Below are 11,450 nucleotides of genomic sequence, written 5' to 3'. Positions count from 1 at the left end.
AAATGGGGTTTACTATATTAAAAGATGCTGAGGCACTCGACACCCAGATGTCATGTGCAGCTCCAGACTGAATACACAACTGGTCAAAAAGGATGTGTAGAACATTTTGGGTTCATTGGGAAAATCTGACTGTGGTAAAATGCCTGGAGTAGAAAGGTGAGAGATTGTGACAGAACCAACAAGGTTGTAGAATGATGTGTCGCATGCCCACATTTTGAAAACACACAGAGGCTATGTATTTGTGTATATATTCATATATATACATTTATTGAGCACTTTGAGAGGCCGAGGCAGGTGGATCGCTTGAGCACAGGCGTTTGAGAACAGCCTGGACAACATAGTGAGACCCCAACTCTATAAAAAGTAAACAAAATTAGCCAGGCCTGGTGGTGTGTGTGCCAGTGGTCCCAGCTACTTGGGAGGCTTATGTCAGAGGACTGTCTGGGCCTGGGATGTTGAGGTTGTAGTGAGCCGTGAGCATGTCACTGTATTCCAGCCTGGGCAACAGAAGGAGACCCTGTCTCAAAAAAAAAAAAAAAAAAAAAACCAGAATGATGGCGAGGAGCTACCCTGTCCAGTAGGGTAGCCACTGCCTAAGGTGGTTCCCGGACACCTGAAATATGGCCATTCCAAATTGACATGTTCTGTAAATGTAAAATACACACCAGATTTCAATAATTCTTATATTATTTATGAGTTGAACTGACAGTTTTTTGGATATAATGGGTTAAAATAAAATACAGCATCAAAATGAATTTCACCTGTTTCTTATTACTTTTTAAATGTGGCTACTAGAAAATTTAAAATTACGTATGTGGCTTGCACTGGATGGCGCTGAGCTAGATTTTTGGCTCATAGGAAGATGCTGAGTGGAGCTAACCACAGACGCTGGACGGTGGACCCTCTCCCACGCCAGGAAGTTCATGGACACACCTGGAGCATCTAATGTGCTCCTGGAGAGTGGTGGAAAGGGGGCAGACTGGGGCCCCGCAGGCCCAGCTGAGGCTTCAGAGTCCCGTGGTGGGGCAAGTGCACAGAGAAGGAGTCACATTGATCACTGTCTGGGTTTTACCCAGGCAGGTGACACAAGAGATAGGCAAAAGCCCAAGGGAATCACAGGTAACACTGACAAAACGCTGTTTAAATAACAGTGTTTAAATAGTAGGTCAAGGGTTCAAGGCCGGCTAGGAACAGAAGCAGAGGTTGGGGAGACAGTGTGGGGACTGAGGGATTGGGAGAAAACTGAGGGTGATAGGACTAAAGTCTTGATGAGATTGAAGAGAACCTGTATTTCTGCAGCTCATCCACTCATTTACATCTCAGTGATCATCCATCTTAGACAGAGATGAAAATAGACACAAAGCTTCCCTGGCCGTCACGGGGTTTGTTTGTTTTTTGAGACAGAGTCTCCCTCTGTTACCCAGGCCAGAGTGTAGTGGCACGATCTGGGCTCACTGCAACCTCTACCTCCTGGGTTCAAGTGATTCTTGTGCCTCAGCCTCCCAAGCCTGGGATTACAGGTGCCTGCTACCATACCCAGTTAATTTTTTTATTTTTAGTAGAGATGGGTTTTGCCATGTTGGCCAGGCTTGTCTTGAACTCCTGGCCTCAAGTTATCCCACTTCAGCCCCCCAAAGTGCTGGGATTACAGGCATGAGCCACCTGCCCTGGTCCTCAAAGACTTTTGACGTTGCTCGTGACTATACTGTACTTGAAAAAGCTCAATTTTTAAAAAACAATAATTTCTATCAAACCACTCACTGCTGCACCACTCACCGATTTGTCCCGGGAGATCTTCTTGAAGATAACATGGTTCGGTTCGGACTTGCTGGTCTTCCCGCTGGCTGCCATGTTACCTGTCCCTGGTAACTTCTACCACCTTGGGGTGTTGGTCAGGCGTTAGAGGACTGGAGAAAGGTAAGACAATCCTAAATATCAAGTCAAGAACATCCTGGGTATGAAATCTACTCACGAGATGCTGTGCACCCTCACCATTCCCTTCTACCGGCTTCAACATCCGAGGTTCACTGATGAGTCTTTGCTTAGTTTGTCTTTTACTGCAGCATGATTTGGGGTGTTTTCAATATTTTTATTTTTCTTGGTAAGCTTCAAACATTTCTCAGTACACCTCACCAGGGAGTCCAGCTAGATTCCAGTGAGGTTTTACTTTCTGGCTAACCTTTGGTGTTATCACACTTAGCCAGGTTGAATTTAAAGTTCTATTGTGACTGTGTCTAATGGCAAATAAATCAAAAAAGTTCCTAAAAACCACAACATAACTACTTCATAAAGACTGTTTTCAAGAATATATTAATGGCTGGGTACTGTGGCTCACACCTGTAATCTCAACACTTTGAGGGGCTGAAGCGAGAGGATCATTTGAAGCCAGGAGCTGGAGACAGGCCTGGGGGACATAGCAAGATCCTATCAATTTTTCTTTTTTTTAAAGAATATATTAAAATCCCAAAAGTTCTATTCAGCAATTCCTACTAAGAGATAGCCACTCTGTATTACAATTAAGAGGCCATCTTAGTGGTCTGGAATTAAACATACTCTGAGGTTTTTTTTAAGATATAGGATCTCGTTCTGTATCCTAGGGAGATCCTAGGGAGGCTGAGGCACAAGAATCACTTGAACCCAGGAGGTAGAGGTTGCAGTGAGCCCAGATCGTGCCACTACACTCTAGCCTGGGTAACAGAGGGAGACTCTGTCTCAAATAAAAAACAAACAAACCCTGTGATGGCCAGGGAAGTTTTGTGTCTGTTTTCGTCTCTGTCTAAGATGGATGATACAGGATAGGCTGGAGGGCAGTGTCACAATCACAGCTCACCGCAACTTCGAACTCCTGGGCTCGAGAACCGCCTGCCTCGGCCTGCTGAGTCGCTAGGACTACACGTGTGTGACACCATGTCTAGCTCATTTATTTTTATTTATTTATTTATTTTTTTGTAGAGACTGGGTCTGACTGTATTGCTCAAGTTGGTCTCGAATTCCTGGCTTCAAGTGATCCTCCAGCCTCAGCCTCCTGAGTCGCTGGGACTCCAGGCATGAGCCATGGCATGAGTCTCCTTAAATAGCAAAGTCTTATGGAAACCACACAGAAAAGGTGAAGGCGGGACCTACTGTCTGCATGAAAACGCCCATCCTGGCTCTTCCCCACACCTGCCCCAGGTTTCTGAGAAGGTTTTGGCCTGTGGTGGTCACATACCTTGTGATTTGTCACCAACCAGGTGGGAAGGGCCGGGTGGCAAGGAGAGGGTCTCTATGCTCTGAGACGATGAACAGCCAGCCCCTGTTCTGAGCAAGCTGGTGCCGTCTCACCAGCTGAGCCTGCAGAGGCACCGCTGAGGCCCCTGGCCTGTGTATGTGGGGAATTTGTAGAGGATCTAGCGAGGATGCCCGGCGTCCAGGTCTCAATGTCTAAAAGCCAAATCCCACTTAAGGAGCAGAGTTGCATTAGTGCTGAGACAGTGAACTGGTCGTTTCAGCAGTTCTAAGCATTAAGCAACACCCCCGCCCCGGTCTCCATACAGACGGTCTCACAGATGTATGAGTCACCCAGCTCACTTGGGGAAGGTTGGTGGGAGGGCCAACAGCTAATTGAAAGCTACTTTTTCTTCTAAACCTCTTTGGATTCTGGAAATAGACTGATTATCCCTTCATTCCTGGGCACTGCCAGGACAGGAAGAGATTTGATTAAACTCAGCAGGCAGCTAATGCGACCTTGGGGGTGGGGACTAAACAAAAAGGTCAAGGAGAAATGTCAGCCTCAAGATGAACCTGGTGTTATGCAAACCAAGCTGGGTCTGTCCCTCTCCTCCACCCGCTCCTACTGACTGACGGCTTCAGGAGTCCTGCTGATCCCCTCACTGTCTCTGGAACCTGTCTGCCTCCTCCCATCCCCAGCACCGCCTTTGCTTCCCAGGACTGGCCTGACTACATCTATTTCTTTTCTTTTTTTGTGTTGTTTTGTTTTTTGTTTTGAGATGGAGTCTTGCTCTGTCTCCCAGGCTGGAGTGCAGTGGTGCAGTCTCGGTTCACTGAAACTTCTGCCTCCCAGGTTCAAGTGATTCTCCTGCCTCAGCCTCCCCAGTAGCTGGGACTACAGGTGCCCGCCCACCACACTTGGCTAATTTTGTATTTTTAGTAGAGACAGGGTTTCGCTATGTTGGCCAGGCTGGTCTTGAACTCCTGACCTCAGGTGATCCAACTGCCTCGGCCTCCCAAAGTGCTGGGATTACAGGCGTGAGTCACCACACCCAGCCGACTATATTTATTTCTACCCTCCAAGCCCTTTTCCACATAGAGGCAGAGAAACCTTCTGAGCCTGGACCTGTCACCCCTTGCTTATAATCACCCATTGCTCTTACAATGCAGGCAAAAAGCTTGCAGCCTCTGGAACCTCCGCCTGCCTTTCCTTCCTTGCCATCTGCCACGCTTCCTCCTTCCCACTGTTCTTTTTGCCTGGAACAAGCCTCTCCTCTCTCCACTTTGTTGACTCTTGGCCTTTCAGATTTTTGACCAGGAGTCACTTCCTCAGGGGAGCTATCCCCAACCTCCAGGACCAGACTGGAGACACACTTGCATTTCACTCTTTTTTATTTTTTTCTTTTGAGATAAGAGTCTCACTCTGTTGCCCGGGCTGGAGTGCAGTGACGCCATCTCGGCTCACCGCAGCCTCTGCCTCCTGGGTTCAAGCAATTCTCCTGCCTCAGCCTCCCGAGTAGCTGGGATTACAATTGTGTACCAGCACGCCCAGCTAATTTTTGTATTTTTAATAGAGATGAGGTTTCGTCATGTTGGCCAGGTTGGTCTCGAACTCCTGGCCTCCTGAAGTGCTGGGAGTACAGGCATGAGCTACCGTGCCTGGCTGCATTTCATTCTTGGTTGGGAATTATTCTACGGTCTCTCTTCCCTCACGGGAGTCTAGGCTCCATGAGGGCAGGGCCTAGGCATTGCATTTCCCTCACTTTTGTCTTCACAGTGCCCAGAACAATGCCTGCTCCCAAGAACACTCAGGGAATGGATGGAGGGGACTCTGTGACCACTAACGCACTTACATGGGGGACTGACTTGGGAATGAAACCAGTATATGCAGAAAGCTTGTTCCAACATTTGGGGTATCAACATCCACTCAAACATTCCAATGGCTTCCCATCTAAGTCTGGACGATGCTTGCCAGGTCTGGCATGCTCTGGCCCCCCGTTACCTCTGACTTTATTTCTCACCACTCTCTCTCCCTTGTCCACTTCGCTCCAGAGTACTGAGTCTGTTTTCTTTTCTTTTAGAGACAGGATCTAGCTCTGTCTCCCAGGCTGGAGTGCAGTGGTGCAATCACAGCTCACTGCAGCTCTGAACTCCCGGGCTCAAGCGCTCCTCCCACCTAAGCCTCCCGAGTAGCTAGGACTACGGGCACATGCCACCACACCCAGCTAATTCTTTAAAATTTTGTAGAGATGGAGTCTTGCTATGTTGCCCAGGCTGGTCTCGAACTCCTGACCTCAACTGATCCTCTCACCTCAACCTTCTAAAGTGTTGGGGTTACAGACATGAGCCACCACCGCTGGCCTGCTTTTCTTTAAACCTCCGTCTAGGCCTTTCCTCTTGCTATTTCCTCTCCTGGAACACTCTTCCCACAGCCGGCGACATGGCTCACTCCTTCAATTGCTTTGAGTCTTCACTTCAATGTCACCCTATCCTTAGCATATTCTTTTGTTGGCCTCACCATACCTGAACTGCAAAACCCCTATTTTAAAACACAAAGATTATTCATTGGTGTTAAAACCATCAGGTGAAGAGTTGATGGGAAAATGACTGTAGGACTAAAGCGATGCCACATGGATCATGCTGTCATCCCAAGGTGCATGGCAGATACCAGGATCAATCTTCATATTGCCGGTGGTGTCAGCCACATGGGATGTGTCCCTTGGGGTTAACTTGAATCCATGAGCCTTCAGACATCATTTCTAATTTATTGGAAATACAAGGAATGAGCTATGTGACACAAGTGAACTGCCAGACAAATCCAACAAACAGTGCCATAGAAATGGGGTTTACTAGGCCGGGCGCGGTGGCTCACGCTTGTAATCCCAGCACTTTGGAAGGCCGAGGCAGGTGGATCACAAGGTCAGGAGTTCAAGACCAGCCTGGCCAACAGAGTGAAACCCGTCTCTACTAAAAATACAAAAATTAGCCAGGCGTGGTAGTGGGCGCCTGTAGTTCCAGCTACTCGGGAGGCTGAGGCAGAAGAATCGCTTGAACCCAGGAGGCAGAGGTTGCAGTGAGCCAAGATCATGCCACTGCACTCCAGCTTGGGTGACAGGGCGAGACTGCTCTGTCTCAAAAAAAAAAAAAAAAAAAATGGGGTTTACTATATTAAAAGATGCTGAGGCACTCGACACCCAGATGTCATGTGCAGCTCCAGACTGAATACACAACTGGTCAAAAAGGATGTGTAGAACATTTTGGGTTCATTGGGAAAATCTGACTGTGGTAAAATGCCTGGAGTAGAAAGGTGAGAGATTGTGACAGAACCAACAAGGTTGTAGAATGATGTGTCGCATGCCCACATTTTGAAAACACACAGAGGCTATGTATTTGTGTATATATTCATATATATACATTTATTGAGCACTTTGAGAGGCCGAGGCAGGTGGATCGCTTGAGCACAGGCGTTTGAGAACAGCCTGGACAACATAGTGAGACCCCAACTCTATAAAAAGTAAACAAAATTAGCCAGGCCTGGTGGTGTGTGTGCCAGTGGTCCCAGCTACTTGGGAGGCTTATGTCAGAGGACTGTCTGGGCCTGGGATGTTGAGGTTGTAGTGAGCCGTGAGCATGTCACTGTATTCCAGCCTGGGCAACAGAAGGAGACCCTGTCTCAAAAAAAAAAAAAAAAATGCTGTGCCGGGCACAGTGGCTCACACCTGTAATCCCAGCACTTTGGGAATCAGTGGCGGGCAGATCACTTGAGGTAAGGAGTTCGAGACCAGCCTGGCCAACATGGTGAAACCTCTTCTCTACGAAAAATACAAAAATTAGCTGGGTGTGGGGGTAGGCGCCTGTAATCCTAGCTACCTGGGAGGCTGAGGCAAAGAATCACTTGAACCTGGGAGGTGGAGGTTGCACTGAGCCAAGACTGCATTCCAGCCTGGGTAACAGAGTGAGACTCTATCTCAACAACAAACAAACAAACAAACAAAAAACAGAACAAGTCCTTCTTCTTCTTCCTCTCTATCTTCATTGAGATATATATATGAAATGGGTGAATTTTGAAATAGAGATAGACATAGATGAGTGTAGGCAAATACATATAGAGGTAAAATGTATCTATTTAATAACCAACAAAATTCACCCATTTTGAGTGTACAGCTTGATGAGTTTTGGTCATCATATACATTGTGTAACCATCGCTGTGATCAATTCCACCACTCCCCAAAGTTTCCTGTACCCATTTCCATCAACAACTCCATCCACCCTCCTGCCCCAATCACAGATCTGCCTTCTGTCATTAGCTCTGCATATTCTACAATTTTACTATGAAATTTTAAAGCACAGAAAAGTTAGAACAACAATACAATAGACACCCACACAGTCAACTTCAAGATTTGACAATTAACATTTTGCTGCCTGCACTCCTCTATATCTGTTTTTTCCCTTTTTAACCATTTGAACGTACATGCAGACATCATGACACTTGACCCGTATCTCAGAATGCAGCTCCTAAGCATAAGGACAAAAATGTCCGTTCTTTTTATGAAATATCAATCAAGAGTATGTGGTAGTTTAGAAAAACGTCCTTACTTGGCAAAAATTAAAAGCTGGCAATCTTCCCCTAGATTTAATTTTGAGAATTACTGGTCTATGAAATCTCAGAGTCTGGGCACCAGTGGCTACAGCATGCTTGTTTCTCTGGGGTTGGCTTCCAGTGAGACAATGCTTTGAACTCTGTGTTTCATCTCCAAACACTAAACACAGCAGCCAGCTTGCCGGGCAGGGGAGGTGGGGGCGGGGTGGAGGCGTCCAGCTAAGAGGTTTATAGGCTTTGGGGTGGGGTTGTCGTCTTATGGGTTTACTGGGGCTCATGCATGAGGAAAATGGGTAATTCTGCTAGACATCAGCTACAAAATGAAAATCTCGTGTCCTCATTGCCTTGATTTTACTGAAGCAGAGAACACCTGGGCAGTTTGAAGTATGGATAAAGAGTGCCAGGGAATCGGAGCTTTTCAAAGTCACGTTAATTCCAACATGTATCTCCTAGACTCAGTCAATGAGTTTAAAGAGTAGAGGGCTGTTTGGGGTTGGGCTGGCTAATAATATCTGAAATCATAAACGCAATCCTGTGGGTCTGCAAGGTAATGAGAGACCTTTAAAAAAGAATCACTTTGTTCCCATTCCATCCCTTACTTTGATCTCCTCTGTTAACATCTCCAATATATTACTGAATGCTTCCAAGGATGGGGAAATCACTATCTCGTTGGATTTGTTGGATATCCATTTTTTTTTCCAAATAGCATAAAGAGTGAAAAAACTATTATTTACTATTATTAGTATTTACTAGTATTATTTACTAATTAGAATTAGTAAATTATGATTTACTAATACTAAATTATTAGTAAAAAGAGTGAAAAATTACGTTAGGATGGAACTGGCTTCCCTTCTGCTTCTCTCCATCGCTCGAGCTTAATCATTTCCGCACGTGAATCCTTCCACGATTAGCCTTGTAGGCACTGAAACCCTCTCCCCACCCTGGGGGGCCCACCCCTAGACAGATTTCCAATATCTGTCTGGAGGCACTGTGCTGAAAATGGTACTTAATGTTGCGAGTTCCCACGTAATAGGAGCATGCTGTACAAACAGCCCCAGATGGAGTCCTGGGTTCTTGGCCTACTGCTGAATCCATTATGACCTTGAGGGAGTAGCCTGGCCTATTTCCTTTATCGGTCTGAGGGGACCCCCCAGCTTGCTTTGTCGTGCAAGGTGGAAAGATTCATGGAATGTGCAGATGGCCTTAAGAAGGTCAAGTCTTGTGCAGGACGATCCTGATCAAGATTTTCTCGTCCTCTCCAGCGGTGAGGCTCACGTCTATCTTGTGTGCTGCTTCAGCCTCCGGTCATGCCACCTGGGCCTCAACACTAAAGGGGGTTCTGACGATGATGAGGTTGCTTCTACAGAAGAGTGGACAGCCAGCCATGAACTGAGGGCTTACCCTGGGATCCCTGGATGGGCTTCAGGATCTGTGAACCTAAGCTGCATGCAAAGTTACGTAGATATGCCTTTTTCTGGGGAGAAGGCTCACAAGTTTCCTTCAGATAGATCCACCACTACTGATCAAAAACGTCTGAAAAGCACTGCTCCTCTTTCTTGCTGGAATTAGAGGGGGTGGTTGCACAACATTGTGAATATATTAAATGTCGCTGAATTGTTTACTTTAAAATGGTTTATGGTATGTGAATCTGAAATTTTTTTTTCTTTTGATACACGGTCTTGCTCTGTCGCCCAGACTGGAGTGCAGTGGCACCATCATGGCTCACTGTAGCCTTGACCTTTGGGACTCAGGTGATCCTCCTGCTTCAGCATCCTGAGTAGCTGGGATTACAGGAATGTGCCACCACACCCGGCTAATTTTTGCATTTCTAGTAGCAACAGGGTTTCATCATGCTGCCCAGGCAGGTCTCAAACTCCTGGCCTCAAGTAATCCACCCACCTCACCTCAGTGTTGGGATTACAGGTGTGAGCCACCATGCCTGGCCTACTATTACATTTTTAAATGATTCTCTCTTCCTTTCAGCTAGTTATACTTTGGGACAATCTTGGGGCTGGTTTGTTTTCCACTAATTCTACTACTATAAACCCACCATGTGCCAAGCACTCTATCGGGTGTAAAGCATATGACGGCCCTGAGATCTCCTTAGTCTCTTAGGACCATCTGGGTGTACTCCTGGGGGCAACAGGACTTATGGCTTCCTAACTAGAAGCCAGGCTGTTTACAGTTTATCCTCTTACCGCCGGGGTCACAAGCATGCCTACCTATCTTCTCCTCACTGCAGTTCTCTGACAAAAATGAAGCCCAAAGCCAGAATTCGCCTGCCATCATCTTCCTGTGCCTGGGGTCAGAGCAATCCACAGTGGGGGCTGGGCCCACAGTCATGTGCAGGTCTAATGTCCCCACTTGAGATGTAAGCGTATGCTTATGGAGAAGCCAACCACAACCAGTGTTGGCCATTCAAAAAAAGGTCAGCAAGAATTACTGTTCTAGAATACATACTCAGCACCTGTAATCCCAGCACTTTGGGAGGCCGAGGTGGGCGGGTCATGAGGTCAGGAGATCGAGACCATCCTGGCTAACATGGTGAAACCCCGTCTCTAACAAAAACACAAAAAAATTAGCCGGGCATGGTAGCCGGCACCTGTAGTCCCTGCTACTTGGGAGGCTGAGGCAGGAGAATGGTGTGAACCCCGGAGGCAGAGCTTGCAGTGAGCCGAGATGGTGCCACCGCACTTCAGCCTGGGCGAGAGTGAGACTTAAAAAAAAAAAGTGACCCAAGGATAGTGACAAGGGCTTGCTTATACACGGATGCTTGCTTGCTTGCTGTGCCAGCAATCCTCCCAGCAGACGTGTGAACAAAGCCACCTCCACCATCCATCCCCACTAGACCAGGCCAGCTGCCTCACAGAATCTTAGTCAATCATCATTGTCTTAAGCCATGAAGTTTGAGGTAGTCTGTTATAAAAGCTAACTGGATTTTGTTTCAAACCAATCATAAGAAACACCGCTGCAACAATCAGGAACACTGGACTGAAGGGTGGGTGATACCGTCACTGTTAATTGCAGTAGGTGAATCACAGCCGGTGATACCATCACTGTTAATTCCAGTAGGTGAATCACAACCGGGTCTCCTTGCCGGGTTGGGTTGGGATGCATGGTAATGCATGGGTAAAACCACATGCTTGAAATTTGCGTTAAAATACTCTGGGGGGAAAGCATCAAAGAGGGCTGACTGAGACTGACAGGGCTGTTGAGTGGTGGGTACACTAGACTCATTAGAGACAATACTGTCTACTCCCTTGGGTTCTGTGTTTGTCCTGATTTGGATGTTCTCACTGTGCTCACCAATTGCAGGTTAGAATACGAAGGCAACACGGTGCCCGGGAAGATGCACTAAGGAGCGGGGAAGGTTGAGAGGACAGGAACAGTCGGAGCATGCACAGAGAGGGACGATCTGGAACAAACAGGCCAGGAAGGGTTGAGACCTGTTAGGAAAGTCAGAGTTCCAGGAGGCCAGAGAAGTCAAATTTTGCTTAAGTGAGGCAGCTAAGAATCATTTTGTGATTAGTCCCATCTTTTACTGGCAGGTACCACATACCTCATGCACTTTTACAGACTCTACGCAGATACAGGCATACCTCATTTTACTCAAGATTTCCAAAGGTTTTTTTTTTTTTTTTTT

The 11,450-nt window shown here is 46.8% G+C and overlaps 1 protein-coding gene across 2 annotated transcripts in view; it reads right to left on the bottom strand.

Moving 5' to 3' along the window:
* SAG (S-antigen; retina and pineal gland (arrestin)) overlaps window positions 1–3,567 on the bottom strand; it is a 41,449-nt gene extending 37,882 nt beyond the window's left edge. Inside the window, exons 1-2 of one of the 2 annotated variants that reach the window (XM_011952029.1) lie at window positions 3,209–3,567; window positions 1,777–1,879 (exon numbers count right to left, since the gene is read on the bottom strand). In XM_011952029.1, coding sequence (XP_011807419.1) covers window positions 1,777–1,851 — 75 coding nt within the window. In that variant the 5' untranslated portion in view covers window positions 1,852–1,879; window positions 3,209–3,567. Of the gene's footprint in view, window positions 1–1,776; window positions 1,929–3,208 lie in introns of both variants that reach the window. The other variant, XM_011952028.1, reaches the window with a different exon arrangement.
* Window positions 3,568–11,450: the final 7,883 nt, after the last annotated feature.

Source organism: Colobus angolensis, unplaced genomic scaffold (genome assembly GCF_000951035.1).
Source record: "Colobus angolensis palliatus isolate OR3802 unplaced genomic scaffold, Cang.pa_1.0 Scaffold33, whole genome shotgun sequence".
NCBI lineage: Eukaryota > Metazoa > Chordata > Mammalia > Primates > Cercopithecidae > Colobus > Colobus angolensis.
This window is presented reverse-complemented; position numbering and strand designations above follow the sequence as displayed.